We start from the raw sequence: 22,742 nt of genomic DNA, 5'->3' as shown, positions 1-22,742 counted from the left end.
AGCCAAGAAGAAATACAGGCTCAAAGAAGGCTTTAAGCGGTACTGGCAGGGCGATATCTGGGGCCAGGTCTTTGACGTCTTGCTCAATCCCAGCGTGCCGGCGAGCACGGCCGCGGATGATGTGCGGCTTCTGTGCGCGGAGATGGCGCGGGTGAGGGCCTTGTTGGAGCGGTTTTTGGAGCGCGAGGGCGAGAGGAAGGGATTGAGGGCCCTGGTTAGGAGGGTCGATGGCTTGGTCGCTTCGTCTTCTTCTGCTGCTGCTGCTGCTGCTGCCGCGAGGAAGAGGTGAGGCCCATGCATGGCGGCGCTTGGGGTCGGTATCGGTTTGCACAGTGGGTGCAGTGGAGGAGGAGAGAAGGAGGGAAAGGAGGAGGGGCCGGGAGTTGGTGTGCCTGTGCGGGCGATGGGGGCGTTGCATCGTGTCGAGATACTGAAGCGTTGGACTGGCGTTTGGACACTTCCATCTTTCCTGTTCCTGCCCCTGGCATTGGCATTGGCATTGGCATTGGCATTGGCCTTCAGGTTGCTGGTCTCATTTCTTAGGCGCGGGCGCAGGAGTTGGTCCATCTTTGTTTCTTCCTCTTCTTGCTTCTTGCTTCTTCCCATCCAGCATCTACCACCAAGCGAGGCGCGTGGGACACAGCAGACCACCCACCCCATCCATCCATCAATGCGAGAGAACACGTCTGTTTACCTAGCTCATTCATCATCATGCTGATCCAGTTCAGAAAGTCATCAATCATCACTCATCAATCATCATCAAGCTGTTTTATCTATCTACTCCCAGTAGTGTGACTACGGCCAAGCTTCTAACTCTGAACTTACCAGATACCCTCTATCTGGCTTCCGAGTGTGAGTGACTTCCTCTTGACGTATAGTTCCGCTGGTTTCTCTTTCCACGCTGGCGCCAAAGGAGGTCACTTGTGGGTAGCTGTGAGGTCGAGAAGGGAGGATGGATGGATGGCTTGTAACTTACGGGAGGGAGGGTTGAGTGGTCGATAAGGATGGAGAGATGATGAATTTCACAGCGGAGAAATTACAGAGGAGGTGGCTTGCTACTTTGACTTCTACTTCTTCTACGGCTTGAGTAATTCTTACATAGGAGAGATGATTCGAGACACGCCATCTGGGACAATGTGGTGCAGTTGAAAAGGCAGATTTTGATTTCTGCTGCTGGCTTACTGGTAGTGCGACCGACCAGTCCATGATCAGGCAAGATGATATATACTGACCGCATAGAAAGTAAAGGAAGTACAAGAAACCCCAAGAAATTGACAAACGCCCAGGCTACATGACTCTCGTATACACGTTCACTCGCTTATCTGCCCAAATACAGACCTTTTGCCCTCAACCTCCAGGTTGACAGGCTCTCCGTCTTTCGTCGTGAGATGAAAGTTCTTCAATAGTTTGTGCAAATGCGGCGAATGCTGCAGGATAGCTCGAGTAAAGCGGTGGGTGATGACTGTGCAATTTCGTAAAGGTCGTAAAGCTTGATGGGTTCCCTATTGGAGGGGGTCTCAGGTTCGAAGGAACTCTCGGATAGTGCATAGTGAGTTTCAAGGCCCTCTAGAACCTCGACAAAAGCTGCTGTCTGATCCTCTCCGCATCAGACAGGTTCTCCCCAAGTTGACTGACGTTTTGAGAATTGTGGCCCTGCATTGCACCAAACGCAGCCAGTCGTTCTCCAATGCTTTGCGTATTGGACTGCGTAGAAAATGGGTTCGACACAAATGGGTCGGATAAGGAAGGGACATGTCGAGGCGTCTTGGAACGATTGCTACGCTTGTTAGGGTCAAGCTCAAATGGCGACCCAAGACGTTTCAACTTTTCTTCCGTTTCTGGTGGCATCAGTGTCGAGTTTACGTTTGGTGACGAAGTATTATTCTCCGTGAGCGGTTCTTGCAGAGTCCCCGGCGGAGTAAAGAGTCTCTCGATTCGTTCGCGATTCGAAACAGCTCCCATAGTACTGCCTCTATTTCTCAAACGGATTCGTCGCTGGTTGATGTCGTTTGAACTTCCAGTAAAGACAAATTCTTGCTTGGCTTGCTGCGAATCACCTACATCTGGACTAACTTCGGTGTTGAGATGTTGCTCTGCTCTCTGTTTGTTGGCTGTCGATGAAACAGGATCGAATCGACAAGGTGAGAAGAGACGGGGCCCAGTGGCATGCACGGTGTCGAATTGTCCAGAGCCAGAAGGGTTTCGTCGAGCTCGGCTTGGACCCCAAGTATTCGGTTTGAATGGAGAAGCAAGCCTGGGAATAGTCATGCTGTCGCTATTGATTCCCAGACCAAGCTGAGAAGTTGCAGCAACGGGAGGTGAACTGGAAGGTGGCTCGATTGGTGTGTTGAACCACTCTTCCGCCTCTTTCGGAGGAGAATCCCCAGTGACTAGCTGCGCCAGGGGAGCAGTCGCGCCACTTGCGACCAGAGAGATTCCGAGATCGCGAGTTGTGTACGATGCTGTTGTCTCATGAACCAAGGATGACTGTCGTGATGCTCGAGAACTCGAACGACGAGGACTTGACTCGAGAAAAGGCGATGGACTTCTCGACTGCATGAGACGTTGGTAATGTGGTGCTATCGAGAATTTTCGCTTGCAGAGCTCCTTCAGTCTTCGTCGAGTGGCAGACTCTTTTGGCCAAGGTGGCCTTCTATCCGCCTGTGAACTTTCTGTAGGCGTAGTCTCGCGCACACCCTCAGGAGTCTTGTCTCTAACAGCGTAAGATTCATCCATGACATCTCTGAAGGTGTGTCGCCTGACAATCTCGTGGGGAACTCGAGTAGCTTTCGGCCATGTCCTGCGTGCCTCCCTGGCAACTCGATGACAGACGCCCAGTGGTGGTAGGCTCCCAGGTACCGTTTTGAACGGGGTAATTGTAGGATCACTCAAATACATCTGGTAGGTGTTCCAAATGTGATTGTCCTGCTCAATAGTCCAGCGCGGCTTCGGGGGAACCGTCGAGAAGCTCGTGAAGATGCGAGATGGCTTGGAAGGGGTATCAGAAATTACGTTAATAGCTTGTGGAATGAATGGGTCAGTCATATCGCTTTCCGGACTGGTGCAACTTCCACCAAATGATGGACGAGAGACAAAACTTTCCAGAGACGAAGAAGAAGAGTCAGATCTCATGGATAGCGAGGATGAAGGTCTATCCATCGTCCATGCATTTGACTTCCAGTTTGGCTCTTCCGCCTTTGTCTGCGCCAAAGGTGTTTTCGGCCGTGAGTGATGGCGATTGGTAGGAAGTTGCAAACGATCACTGGGCGAAGACTGCATGATCCGCTGTTGCCACGCTGGCCGTATAGGCCCTGTATCGCGCGGGACTTCAACAGATGGAACCGGTATGTCTGAGGCAAAGAGGACTGTTGGTAGTACATGGCTGTGGGTGGAAAAGTTGCCTATTCTTGATCGACGAATACGCTGAGTAGTGTGATGCGGTGGTGGAGGCAACGTGGCTTCGGAAAAGAGTTGTTCTGGTGTCTTGGGCTCATCGAGGCTATCGAGACCCATGGGGGCGAAGTTGCGTGGAAGTGTTATCGACATGCCAGGTCGGTAACAAGCCATCCTGAAGAAGTGAAAATTTTCAATATAGTCTTGACAGCCAAAGTACCAAAAGGCTGAGTTTCTGACAAAGGAGTGTTTCAAACACCCATGACAGCGGTGCCAATGGAAACAGCAATTGACTTCCCAAGTCCCAGCGTACCTTCTGTTTCCAAACCCGTCTCTCGCTCTACCAACAAGTTTAGGAACGGAATGCGGACGAAGGCAGCGAGAGACGTCTGCGACGTGTCTGCGTTTGTGAGGATGACGTGCCTCAACTGAGAAGGAAGTAAATTGAATCGGAGCAAGATGCGGTGCTACAGTTCTCGTGGTCTGCGGAGCCAAAGATCGGCGCCTTAAGCTGTGGGACTGTGGTTTGGGATGAACCCAAAAGTTGTAACGTAGCGGCAGTCTAGTCTTTTACTTGTCCGGAGTATAGAATGGAGCGGCTCGATCTTCGTGTGCGCGCAAGCTGAGTGGTGATTGAAAAGCAAGTGGCTGGAATTCAATGTAGTAGTGAGTCGTGTAAGCTGGAGCGCGTCCAACGAGTCAATCGTGTAGAATTGAAGCCAGCGTGTTCCAGCAGCTGGTATTGATGGTCTGAAGATGCGACGAGGGCAATGTTTATGTTTCGACCTGACACTGACGTGATCAAAGGGGAGAAGTAGAGGGTGTTGGAGAGCGGAATGTGGTTGTTGCCAGATGCCAGATGCCAGTTGCCAGTTGGGCGGAAGTTCCAAAGCGACAAAATTTGGATGAGGAAGCTGGAGCCTTGGTCTTGACCGCGCGGATCACACCCTAAATCTTAGTTGACATTTAGCCTTGCAACGCCAGAAGAGCGCCTGGAAATGCCCGGAGCAGTGGAGCCAGTTGCGAGCCTGAGTTGAATAGGTGGCTGAGGTTGTTGGTCTGCCAGAAATATTCAATACGCCTGCTACTTCTGTTGTATCCAAATATCCAAATATCCAATTCGTGATATGAATGCTACGACTGAGGTAGGTGGATGTGCAGAGAATCAAATGTTTACATTTCGGGGATCCCATGCATGATCGCTCTACCGCTGCCACCAGGGTCAGGTGCTGCAGTCGTCCCAAACGCGTCCAGCATCACTGTCTGAGACAGCCTGGGGGTTTCCTCTGCTGCATGCATCCTCCTTACAATCGGTGATCCAGCGAAAATCTCCTCCTATTCATTGCCCTCTATGCACCTGAGCCTACAGTCTACCTGCAGCGCTGCGTCAGCCGACTCGAGATTTGTTTACTCATCTTATCCATATCCATGGCCGTGTCGCCTTCTCGTGTCATGTTGGAGCACATCCTACCTTGTCTTTGTGAGAAACGCTAGCAGACTCTGCCTCCAACACGGGTCTTCGGCCTGGTTTCGCTACCATATATAGCAGACCAGGTAATTGGTCTGTAGAAGGCCACGGCCTCTTCTCAAACATCTGCCATGGCCGAGTATGACCAGCTCGCGACTGTTTCGCGGCAATGCTAGATTGGGATTAGATAGACGCGAAGAAACATCTGACTAACCATTCCTGGTCAGTCCGCGACGCGTCTAGCAGGTCAGCGAATCAAAATTCGAAGCGGGCCTCCGGAAGGCCCGAAAATCTCCCCCAATAATGCATGTGATCTGCTTCCATTGCCTTGCAGCTCACTCTCATTGATCATCAAGCAAAAGTCAAAGGCGTCTTTCTGTTCCGGCCCAAGGCTTCTACAGCCTGTCCATTGTAACCATTGGATATATCACTCGGGATGTCCACGACAAATGTCACCGCTCTTTGTCTAGTGCATTCTGTGATGATACGGCATTAAAATAATTGATCTATGGACCAGCTTTCTACTTGACTACTTCGGTATACGCATACTTCGATTTCGAGCATGGCATCCTTGGTAAGGGCAAATTCACTGTCTACCCTCCACGGACGACACGTAGTCGAGCAGCATCTTTGGAGAAGCCCCTGACATAGCAAAGCATATTCCATTTGTTCGACCTGACTCGACGACAGCAGTTGTTGGGGTATCTCACGCTATGTAGCAAACCATTATCCATGCTAAGCCCAAAAATCTAAAACTTTTGATCAATATATCAAGAAGAGTAGTACTTCTCATTGTCCACGAATGATGCATCTATTCCATGCTCACAACCTCAAGCGCTATTAGTCTCTGCAGTGCTCTCTAAAGCAGGATCGTATGGTTCGAACGCGGCTTTGAAAGCCTCCGCATCTGCAGTCTCCTCTGCTTCTGTCTGCATCACGTCATGCCAATCAGCACGATTGCCTAGCCCAAGAAGCTGCGCCATGATTTTGCGTCCGAACTGGATGTCGAATCTCTCGGAAGACGGAATAGGCATAACCATCGAGGTCTCGTCACCATTCTCGTCATCTTCTTCGGCTTCTTCGAGACCTGGTACTTTAGCAGCTCCTGCCGGCTTCCAAATCCAAATCCGAAAGTAATCTCCCTTCTCCGCCACCATCTTAGCTGGATCATACTTCTTGAATGACGGCAGGTTCCCGTTCTCAGCTGCCACTTTGAAGCCGGCTTGTACCAGGCCTTTGCTGATGAGGTCTGACGGGACAGGTAAGAACTGCCAATGGACATGACGGATGTGACTACGAGAGATCTCCCAACAGACTGCTCCAAGCTTGCCATTGGCTTTCACTTGCACCATACGGCACAAAGCTCGCCGGTATCGTTGCATCTCCTCGTATTCGTTTTTGGAGAGATGAGCTCGCTGCTCAGCAGGGACCTTATCATCTACGTGTGTATGAGGTATAATCAGTGCATGACCAGGGATGCCAAGATCGGACCCTGTACCAGGTGGCGGTAAAGGTCCTCGAGGGACTGTGATATAGGACTCTTCCGCCATTGAAGTAATGAGGTGGGTTTGTAGTGCAGGGCTACCGATACAGAAGAAACAATTCTCCAGCTTCGTGTAATCCGATTGACGGGATCTCTTCGGTCGACGCCACGTATCGCCATTGCCATTTCCATACCTACTGTAGCTCGTATTTTGATCTGGTAGAGCACGACGCTTCTGACTGACTGTGAACGGGATTGGTGTAACATCTGGAGGCAAGGTTATGGCAGATGCCACAGAAAGATCAATCTTGAAAGCGAGGACACATCTTTCTTTTCTCTCGTTACCGAATGCTGCAAGCGACTCAAAACGTGTCGTTTTGGTGACTTCTGGCTCGTCCTCAGTGGCTGGATGAAAGAAAGGTTCACGGCTATAAGAAGCGGCTGAAGTTGACAGATGATACCTTGGCTTCAAAGCAACGCAAAGATCAGATATACATTGCGCATCGGATGGAGGCTCAGCATCATCTGGGAGATAAAACCTCGAGCCAGAACGTACTCCCTGTGGCCATTGGTTTGTTATAAGGATGTCGGTCGAGTGAGCGCCATGGAGGGTCCGAGCATCATTCACTGTAAAATTTGCATCGAAATTACTCAAGGTAGTAAGCTGAGGGCCATCTGACTCGACCAATTTGCCTCCAAGTGCAGCGATCCTGATACCTTCCGAGGTCTTCAAAGTCCCTCTTCTACCAAGGAAGAAAAGGTTGGCGCACACCTCGCCCGATGCTTCCAATTTCTCGGTCACTCGAGCAGGAAGTGGGTGATTTCCAACACCAAAATAAATTGGTAAAGGCACGTTTAAGGCTCCATTGAGTAGATCAAATGTCTCTTGAGCCTGTGTCTCGTTGGGCGCCTCACTGAAAAGATCCCCGAGTACGATGGCAAAGGATAGATCTTGCTTGGCCAGGATCTTGTGTAGCCTAGCAAAGAACTTCTTCAATAAACCGTTGACTGGTCCAAAAACAATACTGAAAGCGTCAATATAGATGAAATGAGACAGTAGAAATTAGGGAAGAATAACACACATATTGACCACCATGGTCCAGATCAAGCTGAACAGAAAGCATCAAAAGAGAGAAAGAACGTCCAACGGCTGCCTGATGATTTGGTTCTAAAACCATAAAGACCAGAAGATAGGAGATAGGCGCTGAAAAGGAAGAAAGAGCTGTTGTGAAGAGATTGCCAGCATAGTCAGATATAATGGTTCCCTTGAAGAAGAAGCAATTGAAAGCTGACACTATTAAGTTGAGACGCCTTGATGCCAAGACAACCTGGAAAGATTTGCCAAGCTTCTGGTGTACCTTGGCGTTGGAGAAGAGTTGCAGGCGGATTTTCCTCCGCACTGCAGTTTGAAAAAAAGTTAACGAGATAACAGAGGTCCTAACCGTGCCTTCGCAAAGAGTATGTATATACTCGGTAATAGACTCTCTTAATTCTCTCCTCAATGGCCGCGATCTCACCCGGTCGGCCAAGTGGCCCTCCCAGGAAGCCAAAAAAGCAATCCGCAACCACGAATACCCATCGATTCGAGCCTTTTTCCGAGCGCATAGCAAGATTGAGGGTCGATCCAGTACATCGCGTTCAGCAGAACCAGTCCACGCCAGAGGACACAGGACTCTCGACAACGCATTTCGGCCAGTCTTTGGATCATTGGGCGGAGCTAAATCTCTCCGAGAACTTCATACACTTTGTACAGAAGGCTAGGCCTCTGTGTGAAAGCCTACCACAGATAATTCACCATGCCGATTCGATATTTGCACTCTTGCTACATCATATTGCGGAGAGGGACGTAGTCTCTTCTGAACCGTTGCTTTCCTTGCTTGCGCATTTTGCCCACGATCTTGGGTCGAGATTTGAGAAATACTTTGCCGAGGCAGTCAACCTGGTGTTATCAGTGGCCGCAACACATGATGCGAGCGAAGTCATAGAGTGGAGTTTTTCTTGCTTGGCTTGGATGTTTAAGTTCCTTTCCAGACTTCTCGTACCGGATCTACGACCTCTTTTGACCATAATAGCACCATACCTTGGAAGAGCGAGACAGAAGCCTTACGTGATAAGATTCGCTGCCGAATCGATGGCCTTCCTGGTCAGAAAGGCAGGCAACATGTATCACAAGAACAAAATCCCACTTGAAAACGTAATTTCTTGTCTCTTCGAGGACTTGCAAGGTGTAAAGAATCAAAAGGAGAAGTTATCGTATCAACTCGGATTGATGTCGCTCTTTTCTGAGGCGGTAAGAGGTATAGATGGCGAGTTGCATTCCAGCAGCGTCGAGATCGTTGGCTGCCTCGTCGATCACGCAAAGCAATCAACTGATATTGATAACCCACATCTGGAAATTCTTGAAGGTGTAGTCATTTCCATCATTCACGAAACGACTGCCGACGGCTTTTTTCCACTAGCGAAACTCATAAGAGACTTTAGCCGTACACTAGGCGAGCAAAGCCAGCCTGGTGATGTCGCGGTCAGCGCTAGACTCCTACGTGTCATTATTGGGACTCGAAAGGGTTCAAGGATAAGTGACTGGAATACTACTATGGAGGGTCTGGACCATGTGGCCAATATTGCAAGAGAACCAGCCTATTCGTCTTCTGTTATCTTGCAAGACATTCTGACAACAGTTGCCATGACGTTCCAATTTTCTCCTCTGGACGCACTCCTTCCATTCAACACTAGGTTCATGAATCATTTCTCTTCGGAGCCGTTATCACGCTATTTCCTTCCCTTCTGCCTGCTGACTGACCAACTTGGCCGCGACCGTTTTCAGAGTCTGGTCTTGCCACAGCTTCAAAAATACATAATACGAGAGTGGCAGCAAGATCAACTAGGTTGTTGCCTTGCAGTTCGTCAATTGACTGCCACCGGAATCCATGTTTCGGTACCCAGCCAGCCAGGTTGTCCGTCGAGTCAGTACTCAATAGATGAAGAGATCCTGCGAATTCTCTGTGCCGATGAGACCGTCCCAGAATCACCGCAATTCGTTAAAGATGCCCTTGCACAATTTGCCGAGGACGTGTCCCTTCCACAGGACAAATCTGTGGCAATCAAGTTCGTTGAGCCGCTGCGGCTGCAAAGCTTAAAGATGTTAAGAAAAGGGGAAAGCCTGAATGTAACGAGCATGGCATTTTCGGCAGGACGGGGCTTTAAGACATACGTTCGACTTGCAAAGTTTACGGACAAGCTTGACAAGAGTCTCTGGATGGAGGTTTGTGACAGTGCTGTCCTGCCAGCCCACAATCCCATCTTCCTGACGGCCTTGTCAGAATATCTTGAGGCACTAGATATGACTGATGCTGAACTCGCACGGGCTCCTAAACTTATAAAACGTCTTACCCAGAATCTTCTGAATTGTGTGGTGGAGATCAAGATCATCTCCGTAAGACTGATGCACCATATTGTGAGTCGAATTGAGGTTCAGGATTTGCTCTCCACGATTTTGCAAATATTAGAGACTCCTTATGATCTGCAGACAGTTCGTCAAATCACAATGCTCATCCGACGGCTTGTCGTATTGCATAAGAATGTGAAGTCTGATATGCTATTGCGACAAGCCGTTCCATACTTTTTTCTGGGACTTCTGACCTCGGAATCTGGACCTATTGTGCAAGAAGTGCATTCAGCCATTAACACTATGTGTGAGGATTCGGCTGACGAGGAAGTTGTGTCCGATCTTGTCATGAGAAGTCTGCAGTCATCGGATCACTCTTCACCGCCCCAGGAGTCCATGGGAGAGGAACAAACACCAACAGCGAAGCCAAATCGATATCAATGTACAAACATCCAAAAGGTAAAGGAAATTGCCGAAAAAGCCTTCACTCTCTTTGATGAACCCAAGAAGAATCTGGATAAGATGCTGAATGGCCAGTGGGCCAGCACAGATAATGGGCCGATTTTGCTAAGCCGCTTACAAGCTCTGCAAGTTTTGAAAATCATTCCTCAAGCTACTGAGAGAAGGTCACGCTTCGTTGTTCCTGTGTTTCTGTCAATGCAACCAGCTCAGGATTATGTCAGCCTGTACCCTGGTTCGGCAGCATCAACATCCTCTCACACTCTAAGCCCAGAATCTATACCGCGTGCATGGACTTTTCCTGAGCGCAAGGCTTTTCTTGAGTTATTGGGAAAGTTCAAGAACCCTAAAGTGTTGTACAAATCCCAGCAGGTGTTTGATGCGCTTTTAGAGTGCCTTACAGCAGGCCAGTCCGAAATTCAGAAATTAGCACTTCAAGCACTCTTTACTTGGAAGCTTCCTGGCGTCAGAAGATACGAGGAGAGCCTTCTCAAGCTAACGGACGAGAAGACATATCGTGACGAGCTCACTACCCTTTTCCATTCCGACGTTGAGTCTAGCTCCATTAGGAATGAGGATAGGAGTGAGTTGCTGCCAATTTTATTACGGCTGTTGTATGGTCAGATGATCAATCGGTCTGGCTCGAAAGCAAACCATGGTGGACAAGAATCAAAGAGAAAGACAACTTTACGAATGCTATTCAAAATGCAACACGATGAGATTGCTGACTTCCTAGACATTGCGTTTGGGAAAACTTCCATCCAGATTGGCGACGATGGCAGCATCCAACACGGCACTCTTTCCGTTGATGTGATGAGCATAGAGAAGCAAAATGGACTTGTGAGAGCTGCCGAATCTATGCTGGAGACACTACAAGGCCAGATGGCACCATTTGGTGAAAGGATCCTCGCACCAGTACTGTATTGCCTGTATCGAGCATGTCAGAGACTAAATGAGAAGAGAAGTACTGATGACGCTTCCAAGCACGGGAGTAAGAATTCGATCGCAAGAAACATCAGGCGCACCGCTGTACACTGTCTGTGTATGATGTCGACCTCTTGCCACGGCATCAACTGGTCAATCTATCTTCCATCGATTTTCAAGTATGCGATTGATCCGAAACTAGACAACTTTGCGGTCGAAAACGCACAAGGCATATCTGGTCTTTTGCAGCTCTTCGCCACCTGGTCAGATGATGCAAGCAAAGTGCCGTACTTGAGCGTCTACAACGAGTCTCTTCTGGATAGAGTGGCAGACTGTCTGGTCACGCCGTCAACGAAAGACGCCGTTAAGATCTACATTCTTGACCAAATATTCCTCAGGCTCCCACAGCTGGCTGCAGAGAATCCAAGTCTCAGGCAGCAAGTTTTGTCGGTCCTTCGGCCTCGCATGCAGCATCTGCTGAGGGTCTTGGGCCTCCTTCTAGAGAGCAAAGAGACTCGAAAGGTTCTTGACTCGGTCATCGCCGTGCTCGCAAGCCTTACTCCGTTAGTTGACTCCACAGTCGAGGTCGCTGGCCTGCTTAGCGCATGTACCACATTGCTTGAAGAGTCGTCAGATAGGGTCGGCCCGAGGGTCAAAGGGGATCTTCTACGAGCTGTGTTGCATCTCCTGAGACTTACCTCATCCAATGCCGAATCCTTAGTACATGGCCAGCTGCGTAAGACAGTCTCCTCTTTTTTTAACTATTTCAAAGACTCGCCGAGCCGCAGTGCTCTTGCAGAAATTCTGGAAGTTCAGTCCCTTGGTGACCCTCAGGCAATCATCACTGCCTCGCTTTGTTCTCGCTTGAACGCAATATCAGGGGATAAGCTGGACAGTATTGACTATGATTCTCGTCTTGAAGCCTTCAATGCAATCAATGCCATGGATGTGGCAGATTTGATTCCGGAACTTTGGGAGCCAATCCTTCAGAATCTAATATATTTTGCACGAGCCGCCGACGATTTCGCGATCCGCTCCAACGCAGTTTCGAGTCTGCGGCGGTTCATATCAGCCGCTTGCGAGCTCCAGCGACCTGGTTTCCATACGCTGCTCCAGACCACCATCTTCGAAGCGGTGAGAAAAGCAGCCAAAGCGGATTCGGAAGCTGTCCGAGCAGATCACCTAGCACTATTCGGTCTCATGGTTCAAAAATGCTACAGCTGGACAGAAATCAGTGACATGCAAGGACTGTTGGTAAGCAACGATGAAGACGCTTCATTCTTCAACAACATTCTACATATTCAACATCACCGCCGTATTCGTGCAATGCGAAGATTGGCTGCTGAGGCTGAGCAAGGGGTGTTAAGGAGCACCAATATCTGCCATTTCTTCTTGCCTTTGCTGGAGAAGTTCATCTTCGATCCTAAAGATGACGAGGGCGTACGCAATTTACGAGGACAGGCAATTGTGACAGTCGGCAGTCTGCTGCAGTGGGTCGAGTGGGGCCAATTTCGCGCAATCCTTCGGAGGTACAAGAGCTATATCAACAATAAGACGGAAGCTGAGAAGGATGTGATCAAGCTTCTTGGAGTTTCAGCCGATGCTCTCATCTCTTCCTTGTGTCTCGAAACAGAGAATCAAGACACAGAGATGCAGGGGCTGGCAGGTGTCAAACGACAAACAGCGCTGAGAAAATCTCTACCGAGCATGGAAAGGCTGTCCCATGAACTGGGGACACATTTCATCCCCGACTTAGCCGCTTTCATCCACCAAAAGGATGAATCTCAAGTGACATCTCGTATTCCAGTCGCTATCACGACCGTCAAGCTTCTCCAAATCCTACCTCAAGCTCAAATAGCCCAGTTCCTGCCGCCGCTGCTCTTGGACATAGCCTATATCCTTCGTAGCCGATCTCAGGATTCTCGAGATATTGCACGTAGAACACTCGCCGAGGCCACGTCGATACTTGGCCCGTCCTGCCTTAACTGGACCTTGAAAGAGCTAAGGACTGCTCTTGCTCGAGGTTATCAGCTGCATGTCCTATCCTACACTGTCCATTCGATTCTGGTCGCTAACACAGACCACCTCAAACCTGGAGATCTGGATCATTGCTTAGATGGTTTGGTTGCCGTTATCACGGATGACATCTTTGGTGTTGTCGGTCAGGAGAAGGATGCAGAAGATTACATCAGTAAGATGCGTGAAGTAAAGAGCAGGAAGAGCTTTGATTCCATGGAGTTGCTGGCCAAATCGACCACTGTCCAGCATTTAATCCGGCTCATTCGACCACTACAGACTCTTTTGACCGGCAACATCTCCTCCAAACACTCCAGGCAAGTCGATGAATTGCTTCGTAGGATCGGAATTGGATTATCCCGCAATCCTATCGCCGGAAGTCGAGATATACTGATGTTCTCCTATGAAGTCATCCAAGAGCTTTATCACAACATGCAACCAGCAAAGGAACACATGATGACCAATGACGAGTTAAATCATCAAAGATTCTTAGTACAAGCGTCTGGATCTAACAAAACCCCGGTCAGTAGGGATTCTCCTTCAGTATACAAACTTGCGAAATTCGCTCTAGACCTGGTGCGTTCTACCTTGCAAAAGCACGATAACTTGCTGAAGCCGGAATCTGTGCATGGTTTCTTGCCTGTTATCGGCGACGCTCTGGTTCAAGCTCAAGAGGATGTCAAAACATCAGCCATGCGGACTTTAACGGCCATCATCAAGCTGCCAATGCCTGAGCTGCAAGAGAACGCTAGCCTGTACATTATTGAGGCAGTCATGGTAGTCAAGGACTCGATCAGTACGAACGGTGAAGCTCCCCAAGCAGCCTTGAAGCTCGTTGCCGCGATCCTTCGGGAACGGCGAAGTGTCCATATAAGAGAGTCAGACCTGTCATATCTCCTCCATCGCATCATGCCCGACCTTGAACAACCGGATCGCCAAGGTGTCACTTTTAACTTTATCAAGGCGGTGATGGCACGAAAGATCATGTTACCTGAGGTTTATGACGCCAGCAAGAAGATTGGGATGATGATGATCACGAACCATGGTCAGAGTGCTCGGGATGCTGCGCGAGGTGTATTCGTCCACTTCGTGCTTGAATATCCTCAGTCGAAAGAGCGATGGAACAAACAAATCAAGTTTCTGGTTAAGAACCTCAGCTACCAATATCCAGAAGGGCGGCAGTCCACCATGGAAGCAATCAATATGCTGTTGAATAAAGTTGGCGAAAGCGTCGCACAGGAGCTAATTGCAAAGATTTTTATCCCGCTAATATTGATCATGGCGAACGACGACAATGCAGGATGCCGGGAAATGGCAGGCGCTTTGCTTAGCCGTTGCTTTGAGAAAGCAGATGCAGAGCAGCTGAAATCACTTCTTGGTTCCTTGCAAGGTTGGGTCCAGCAATCGGGAAACCTTGCTTTACGAAAGACAGGTCTGCAAGCCTTCAAGATCCTGTTTGAAGTGTTAGGCGTTAAAGCAGAGAAGGAGGTGCCAGCATTACTTTCAGAAACTTGCCAGATCGTCAAGGAATTAGGCCACAGCGATGCAGGAGAGACATGGGAGACTATCTATCATGCTCTGCAGTTGGTCCTCAAGATCACTGCAGTGTTCCCTGCCTTAGCGATGGCCAATCAACAAAGCCTACTATGGTCAAGGATTTGTGCTTTGCTTACCTACCCCCATCCGTGGGTCCAGAGTAGCAGTGCGGCACTGATGGGCGCTTGCTTTCACGATATTGCAATCGCGAACGGGAAGTCATCGCTAGCATCGTTGCCCTTGATCGGAAGTCACGGTCTACAGCTTACTGGTGAGGCACAACTTGACGTGATGAGGTCTAGTCTGTGTGTGCTGAAAAGGAACTGGTCCTCCCGAGACATGAGTGCTCAGCTAGGTCGAAACCTGGTTTTTCTAGGACGCTGTTTTAACGCGAATAGTCTATCAATCGATACTACAGCGCCCAGCACGACACGAGAGGTTGAGAATCCAGATCTTGATGACGACGAAGAACACAAGTCAGATGATGAGAACGAAGTCCTCCCGCAAGGAACTCGAGTCCCTGCAATAGCCTACCTCCTCACCCAACTCTCCCTCATCCTCCGCCACGAACCCCGAAAACTTACCAGCGCCACCCTCCTCCCCAAACAATCCTCCCTCACTGTACTTGCCGCCTTAATCCACCACACTCCAACCACAACCCTCGACCCTCTCCTCCCTACCACCATCCTCCCCCCCCTAGCCCACCTCACAGACCCCACCCTCCCAACGCCCAATTCCTCATCCTCCTCAAGCACGGATCCCAATTTCAGCAGCACCTTCCGCGATCTCATCACCTCGGCATCCGAGGTCCTAGATCTTCTGCAGAAGAAAGTCGGTGCGACGGAATATGTGAAAGCTATGACGGAGGCGCAGAGGCTGAGGCGCGAGAAGAGGGAGGGGAGACGGATCAAGAGGAGATTGGAGGTTGTGAGGGATCCTGAGGCGGCGGCGAGAAGTAAGAGGAGGAGGGGAGAGAAGGAGAAGAGGAGGAAGGTCGCGAGAGGCGAGGGGTTCAGGGCCGCGAGGAGGGGGTTGTAGAAGAAATGAAGGATGTTCAGAGATTAGCGAAGGATCTAGAGCGGGAGGGAAGGGAGAGCAGATGAGATGAGCTTGCGTGGTGAAGGTTACGAGTTTACGTGGCCTGAGTGGTCGAAATGGTCGAAATGGTCGAGGCGGTCGAGGCGGTCGAGGCGGTCGAGGCGTTGATCACAAGGAAGTTCAATGTCTATATAAGGAACAAACATCTGGCAGAGTTTCCTACGTCTTGTGGTTATTCAGATGTTACAACCCAAGCTCTAGCAAATTAGTAACGAAGTCACAAATACCAGCTGTACCTTTGTTTACTCACTCAGTCACTCGCCTGTGTCTGATCCTATTGACCCAACTATCTACACACCCGGCTCCCCAAACTCAACTCCACAGATACCTCCAAGTTCACTCTCACCACCATCACAGCCAACTGCACTTCACCACAGTTACCAACTTGGCCATCAACAATCTGCACCTCCTCCCAAACTGGACGGAAATGCTAAAGTTCCCCTCAATCAAAGCATCAAAAATAAAGTGGCTCAGAACAGCCAAAACTCTTCTTATCGAGGTTCCACTCTGCCGTGAGTCATCTCATCCCCAGTCAGTATGTCGGCCTCTTCATTCGGCAGCTTCATTAAGCTGATGCGGGGGTAACAGTTGGGGTTGTTATTGGCCGGCGGAATCCGTTTGAGTAGCAGAAACACGTCAAAACTCCTCGGTGGATTCTCTTTGTGCAGTGCACGCAGCAGATAAATCTGTGCAAGCCCTCAGCGGTGCGGTGGATCGCCAATGCGCTGGCTGCTGAAGGTCTCAATCACCAGTCTTTCGTCCCCCAAACGGACATCGAGGTGGAGCTCAACCATTTGCGTCGTCGACTGTGAGCTCTTGTGTCTCCATGGTGCATTTTGTGGAATGGTTCGGCCTCTCGATGAACAAATCCTTCGTCCCTGGACGTCTGTTCCAACCCCTTTCCCGCTCAGCCATCTGGCAGAACGAACGAAGATACCACGGGTACAACACCGCATCGAGCCTCAAGTAGGCGGCGTCCTTCAGTTTGCCGAACGGAGTGGTCGTCGCTTCCGGCTCGCAATGAGCTTCCTCAAAAGCGTCTCGTAGGAACATGTCGCTTGTCAACCACCATTCGCTTCTGTACCAGTCAACATGCGCCATGGTTTGCCTCATGAACACCGACGCCCAGGACCACGACGGAGCCGTCGAGTCTTTTGGTCGTGGTTTAGGAACCGCCCTTTGCTTCTGAGGCATGACGTACCACAGTAAATCAGTCGGCAGCATCTCCTTTCACATGCCGGCGACGTAGTTGAGCTTAAGATGGCGCGCCAAAGCTTGCGCACATCTAGCCATCGCAGGCAGCACATGGGATGGAAACGACAGTTCGAATTGCATGTATATTCTGACCATGTTTTTCCGGTAGTCCACGGCGTTGTGCTTCCGAGCGTCCCAGACGCGCTGCCCGAGGCGGCGTCAGTGGGTGAGATTCATACTGCCAAATCGTCTAGACCCTAGCCCTGGATGTGGCGCCAAGAATAAGCTGCATTCACACCGTGAGCATTCAAGGCATTCGAACGCGAACTCTCCGTAGTTGCGTTGGAGAAGATGCAGTGACAGCAGACGCTCTTGGAAGACCCAGACACCATCAAGCAGCGGGTAGCGATCGTTAACATCGTCGGCCGAGACTGGGTGACCTTTCTTATCGAGCACACGAGCACCGATCAGATGGGTTTCGTTTGTGTTGTTAGAGACCGAAAAACAGATGTCCGGCCATCATCTTTCACGAAACAACCTTCGGATGAGTCCGGCGACGATACAGCAGCAATTGTGAGGCACACATTCTGGTAAATAGAGCCCATCTTTGCCATTTCTCTACGCAAGTCGTCGCCGCTATCACCGTGCCGAATGATGCAAAGCGAATCTATCCATAGATATGGTATATTGAGGTCGCGCGCAATCGAGACTGCGTCGCGGAAGTTTGTTAGCAATTCTTTTAGATTGAGGAAGTCTAGACGGTAGGGTCCCTGCCGTTGTTTGGTGATGCTTGAGTGCGTTGTCCTAGCGGTGGCTAAGACAGGCATATTGATATGAGCTGTCTGATGCTGTCTCGATCAGTCTGACCCCAGATTCGCTGTCTTATTGAATGGGAGTAAGATTGAGGAGCCGGGGTGGGACGGCTGCTGTCATCCTGTGGAGCGCGAAAATGGAGGACTTACTTCGTGAATGGCTTGTAGATATGAGATATGGTACGTGGTGGACGACAGTTTTCTTATTTTTTTCCTTATGGGATTGTTTTATCGGTAGTTAGGAGCCGTCTCAGGTAGACCAAACACATGGTTGAAATCACAAAATACAGTGACAGTAAAAACAATTTAAATTGGCGTGGAATGTTATATGTTTCCAATGTCTCCTGCGGAAGATGACTTAGTTGCTATTCAGTTATCCACTTTAGCCGTCGGCGCAATCTTCTCCAATACATGAACAAGAAGACCATTGCAAAAATGAGTGCGACGAAGGGGACCGAGACGGCAAAGTAGACCCAGAAGTCTCCTGCGCCTGGTCTGTACTCATCAGCCATGCTGAAGAGGCTGGCAACGAGCGACAGTGGCACGAAAGCCATGCCCAGGATGGTGAGGAGGCCAACGCTTCGGGCTTCGTCGAGGGATTGATGGTTCCCAACTATGCCGGCAAGACCAGTGAATGAATCGAGTAGGCTTTCGGCCTTTTGACGCAGTGATAGAAACTGTTCCTCAATGTGCGCAAAGTCTTCGGTGGTGCTCATCCAGCCCTGGGTGGTACTCTTCTTCAGCTCTAGATCGGCGGTCGCCATGACGATGTTTTGATGATGGGTCTGAATTCGTTGATGGAAGGAGTTCAAGTCGCTCCACGTCTGTTCCACCCATACGCTGTTGAAAATTTCGAAATTGTTCCGCCGGGACAGTTTCCAGCCGATGTGGTAAAGGAGGAACCTGTTGTACTCAATCAACAGCATGTATTCCGAGGCCACAAGCTTCTGAGCAAACGTAGTGGCGGACTTTGGATCTGAATCTAGCTGGAGGTGTTTGCAATGATGCGTGTGATAAAAGCACAGATCGTCGAAAGTGGAAGTCCTTGGCGGTGTTTCGGCGTCGACAGCCTCTTGGACCGTACTGTATTTGATAAAGTCGTTGTAGCCGCCCTGCCATGGTTGTGGTGCCTTGATCGCCCTAGCCACTTCAGGCTTCTCGTGTGTTCCGAATAGAGCACCTCGGAAAGGTTCATCGACGATTAAAACGGATGCAGATTGTTAGTCAATTGCCAGGCCAAAAAAGGAATTCTTACATACCATCCCATCCATCCTGGCCTCTACATGTACCCGAGAACGAAATCTTGCGACTGACAGACCCTATACCGTCAAGCTTCCCATCGTACCTTGATGATGCAATGTGCCGCTCACTGCCAAAACATCGAAGGGTGAATTCTTGCTTCTCGAGGTTGAGTTGCATCAATTGACTGTATAGCATAGCCCACGAACGAGTGGAGTCGATCAAGCTTGGTAAGAGTGGCGTATTACCGGCATTTGTTCGCGCTGACTCCCATATAGCGATTCGCGTATGACGATGGAAGACTTGAGGATCAATGTCTAGCTTGAGGCTGACCAAATCCCGGATCTTGTCGTTGAAACTTTCCAAGATGAACAGCCTCCGAGTAGACGGACTCGGCTCGACAGCCAGAAAGGCCATCAAGCTGTCCGTATCATTGAAGCGATCGTCCTGGACTGTTCCGTCCGGCAAGAATTGAAAGCAAGCAACCCTGCGTGACTCGGGGTTGGGATAGGGGTACCATCGCTTGTAGTCCTCATTTCGTAGATTCGGATACTTGCCTGCGAGTTGCGAGCATCGTTCTTGATATCGTGGCTTTGCGTCATTTAGATACTGCTGCTGAACTGAACAGTCATTCTCAATGTAAAGCAGCCCTTGATTTAATTGAAAAGTGGAGTAATCCTTTCAGTGGAGGCAAGCGGATTTGCTTTCGATACGTACCTCTATAGTCGGACATGAGACTTTTTCACACATTTCCAGTTACGGTCGCCAACCTGGGCTGCTGCTGCTTTCACCTGAGCCCAAGGTGAGAAAGCCTGGGACTGAGGCTAAAGGAATTCTGCCCTGCGGCACCAGCAATTCGAGGGTAGCGCTAAGGATTCGTAGCACTTTCGCAACGCACTGAATATGCATAACCACTTAAGGTCTAGGCATGGCCAAGGATGCTGCGCCCACAACTAAGGTCGCGCCTGCATTGTGTGTCGCCTCTTAGGCAATGGCGCAGCATCGTCGCCTGTCGCTCGTGCCCCGGAGGAACCCTAGTGGCGTTGGCTGAGTGCCTAATTGATAAAGCTGGAAGCCGACGCAGGGTCGCGAACAGTCCAATTGTGTCCAGACTTTCTTTGTGCGATGAGCTCAACCTCAACGAAGAGGGTGAAAACGTCGCTGCTGCGACACCGCTAGCAGCTCTTGTTGACATAGATGCAATGGCATCAGTACCATTATTGACTGCTAAGACGAGGAAGGGAAGCGCTCAGGCATTTGAAAAGTTGAATCAATGTTTTGCAGCAACTTTTAGGTCCATCAAACTTCAACTGCTATGGCAATCAACCAAATGGCGGTCTCCGCACGAGATGAAGAAGACAGCTATCTACGACAGCCGGACAGCAGCTCTACTGCATATGCTGCCCCATATTGTACCGATGGCAACGCTGGTCACGTTCTTAGTCGCCAACATCAAGACAACGTTCATCGGCTCGATATCGACAGACACATTGGCACCATTACAGTTTGCAGCAAAGATGGTAGAAATCCTCACTCAAGCCTCTATCGCCACAGTCGTATTAGGCCTTGTGAGAAACCAGGTCCTTGGTGGAAAAGGATTCCCTCTAGGTGGACTTCTGGCGCCTTTTACCACGACAGATATCTCTAGTCTCTGGTCCCTACAGCTGTGGGGTTGTCTAACGTCGACAAACATCGATATAGCATTGCGATCAGCTCTCCATATCTTTCTGCCAGTGGCTATCGTGCTAGCAGCACTTGTGGGTCCGTCAACAGCTGTCCTCATGATCCCTCGACCGATGAATCATCTTAAATACAGCAGGCTAGCTTTTTACAATAAGCTGGAGGATGTTTACCCAGAAAAAGTGGATCTCATTGGTGGCAATCTCAAGTAGGGAAAATATTTCATTCCGAGTTCTAGCTGATGCATTTCAGGGCAGAATCTGCTTTCAACGCGACATCTTTCCAAGCCCAGATGAGTGCTGGCTCGAACTGGCGACTGCCAATTGTTGACCAATACGGAGTACGAAATGCGAAATTTGTGGCATCAATCACAAATGGAAACTGGGATGCTGTCGCAGACGTCGCGAACTCAAGCTTCGAAACTTTAGCCACAGTCCCAACCACTATGTCCTTAACCAGTCTCGTTAGAGCTCCTGGAGATTATCTATGGACGGTGCGCGCCTTGCAGCCTTACGTGTACACGAGCTGTTGGTCTTCTTTGGTGCAAGTCAGCGACACAGACCCGTCTGGCCGATATGTTGACTTCGGTCCAGCCAAACCCTACCTGAAGAACGCGGTTTCTTACAAACCGTTGCTACTTCCTTCCAACGCTACCATGACGGATGACCTGCTTTCGTTGTATCGGACCGATTATACTTGTCAAGGCCTCCGGTTTTGTGGGTCAATCATGTGGGCAAAATTACCACCTAACATTACCAGTCATTCGCTCGTTATGGTAACAGCGCAAACAGCGCAGCCGGAAGATCAATGGCTGTTGTCTTCGTGCACTATCGATGCGTATTGGTCGACAGTCACGACAAGATTGTCTGCTAGTACAGTATTCAGCAGTGATAAACCGGCCAACCCAAAAGAAGATCCCCGTAAAGTACTATCGGAGCTGAGCGGTAAGAGACTGGTATCAATAAGCCCTGCTTGGGCTCAAAGGGCATACACAGTCACCATGGAGTTGGAAAGGGCAGCTAAATACAGTGATGATGGTGAGTATTTAATTCAAGGACTACAATACGCAATCGCCCTATCTTATGTGGCATCAGACCAACAGAACTGGGCCTTTTCCAGGTTCAACAGCACGGAAAAATGGACAAGTGAGATGAATGGTATGAATCAGCAGCAGTATACCGCGTTCATGGACTATATTGATGCCCATCACTTTCTGCGCCACTTCGACGAGATCGATCTGTTCGTCAACAATACAGTATGGGTCAAGCCTGAAGACCTCACAAAACTGGAGACTCGAAGGTTTGCGATAGGCTACGGGTACGACATATCTGCAATCACAACTAAACTTTCTTTAGCTGTTGTCATGTTTTATGTTGCTGCAATCTCCGGATATCTACTTTACACAATCGCGACCGGTACCGTGGCCGCAAGCTGGAATTCTGTCGCCGAACTCGTCGTCCTAGCTATCAATTCCCAGCGGCCCATTGGTCTGCTCCGAAACACTAGCGTGGGCATTGATACACTCGAGACCTTCCGTCAACCGGTGAATATACGCGTGAATCACAATGACTCGGTCGAGCTCGTGTTTGATAGCACAAGTCAGACTAGGCACTACAGCAAGATTCTACCGAACGAGAAGTATTGATCCAGAAATAACAACTCCTGTTCATTGCTCTTTGGCAGCATGAAGATGTCGAGTTTTGGCATATGCATTCAAGAAAACTTGCAAGCAGAAACTGGGGCCAGAAGACTCACGTTACCCCTTCCCTCGCTCAAAAAGGTCAGCGACCAAAAAGCGTATACTGACTGGTCAATTTCCTTTCACGTAGAAGTTGACCCAAAAAAAAAGAATGGCGCAATCCAGGATCTGAACCTGGGGCCTCTCGCACTTTATTTGGTGTGAACCCTACTGTTTCGAACTGCCAAGAGTCGCACGGAACTCTCTTCAGGGTCCGGAAACAGCACCCGCCAAGACGGCTGTGAAAAAAGCGCCCACCAATGAGATGTCGAGTGGGGACCGATGTCTGCGCTGACGACCCAAACATTGGCTACTGC

At 49.7% G+C, this 22,742-nt stretch overlaps 7 protein-coding genes across 7 annotated transcripts in view; 3 read left to right on the top strand and 4 right to left on the bottom strand.

The window, feature by feature from the left end:
* EPUS_08209 (uncharacterized protein) overlaps positions 1 to 1,246 on the top strand; it is a gene marked incomplete at both ends in the record, with an annotated part of 5,030 nt that extends 3,784 nt beyond the window's left edge. The window contains 2 exons of the mRNA XM_007808017.1: positions 829 to 923; positions 1,240 to 1,246. Coding sequence (XP_007806208.1) covers positions 829 to 923; positions 1,240 to 1,246 — 102 coding nt within the window. The remainder of the gene's footprint in view (positions 1 to 828; positions 924 to 1,239) is intronic.
* Positions 1,247 to 1,566: 320 nt separating this feature from the next.
* Positions 1,567 to 3,567, bottom strand: EPUS_08208 (uncharacterized protein; the record flags this gene model as incomplete). The annotated part of the gene is made up of 1 exon (XM_007808016.1): positions 1,567 to 3,567. One exon carries the CDS (start codon positions 3,565 to 3,567, stop codon positions 1,567 to 1,569), a length of 2,001 nt encoding a protein of 666 aa, XP_007806207.1.
* A 2,124-nt stretch (positions 3,568 to 5,691) lies between these two features.
* On the bottom strand, positions 5,692 to 7,440 carry EPUS_08207 (uncharacterized protein; the record flags this gene model as incomplete). The annotated part of the gene is made up of 2 exons (XM_007808015.1): positions 5,692 to 7,369; positions 7,427 to 7,440. 2 exons carry the CDS (start codon positions 7,438 to 7,440, stop codon positions 5,692 to 5,694), a joined length of 1,692 nt encoding a protein of 563 aa, XP_007806206.1.
* A 405-nt stretch (positions 7,441 to 7,845) lies between these two features.
* Positions 7,846 to 15,702, top strand: EPUS_08206 (uncharacterized protein; the record flags this gene model as incomplete). Its single annotated transcript, XM_007808014.1, has 1 exon — positions 7,846 to 15,702. The coding sequence occupies one exon, from the start codon at positions 7,846 to 7,848 to the stop codon at positions 15,700 to 15,702; it is 7,857 nt and encodes a 2,618-aa protein (XP_007806205.1).
* An 846-nt stretch (positions 15,703 to 16,548) lies between these two features.
* EPUS_08205 (uncharacterized protein) lies at positions 16,549 to 16,956 on the bottom strand (the record flags this gene model as incomplete). Its single annotated transcript, XM_007808013.1, has 1 exon — positions 16,549 to 16,956. The coding sequence occupies one exon, from the start codon at positions 16,954 to 16,956 to the stop codon at positions 16,549 to 16,551; it is 408 nt and encodes a 135-aa protein (XP_007806204.1).
* Positions 16,957 to 18,133: 1,177 nt separating this feature from the next.
* EPUS_08204 (uncharacterized protein) lies at positions 18,134 to 19,740 on the bottom strand (the record flags this gene model as incomplete). The annotated part of the gene is made up of 3 exons (XM_007808012.1): positions 18,134 to 18,948; positions 19,028 to 19,627; positions 19,725 to 19,740. 3 exons carry the CDS (start codon positions 19,738 to 19,740, stop codon positions 18,134 to 18,136), a joined length of 1,431 nt encoding a protein of 476 aa, XP_007806203.1.
* Positions 19,741 to 20,209: 469 nt separating this feature from the next.
* Positions 20,210 to 22,332, top strand: EPUS_08203 (uncharacterized protein; the record flags this gene model as incomplete). The annotated part of the gene is made up of 2 exons (XM_007808011.1): positions 20,210 to 20,895; positions 20,940 to 22,332. 2 exons carry the CDS (start codon positions 20,210 to 20,212, stop codon positions 22,330 to 22,332), a joined length of 2,079 nt encoding a protein of 692 aa, XP_007806202.1.
* Positions 22,333 to 22,742: the final 410 nt, after the last annotated feature.

The sequence above is a fragment of the Endocarpon pusillum genome (assembly GCF_000464535.1).
Source record: "Endocarpon pusillum Z07020 unplaced genomic scaffold scaffold799, whole genome shotgun sequence".
NCBI classification, from domain to species: Eukaryota; Fungi; Ascomycota; class Eurotiomycetes; order Verrucariales; family Verrucariaceae; genus Endocarpon; species Endocarpon pusillum.
The sequence above is the reverse complement of the archived record's forward strand: the minus strand, read 5'-3'. Positions and strand labels throughout refer to the sequence as shown.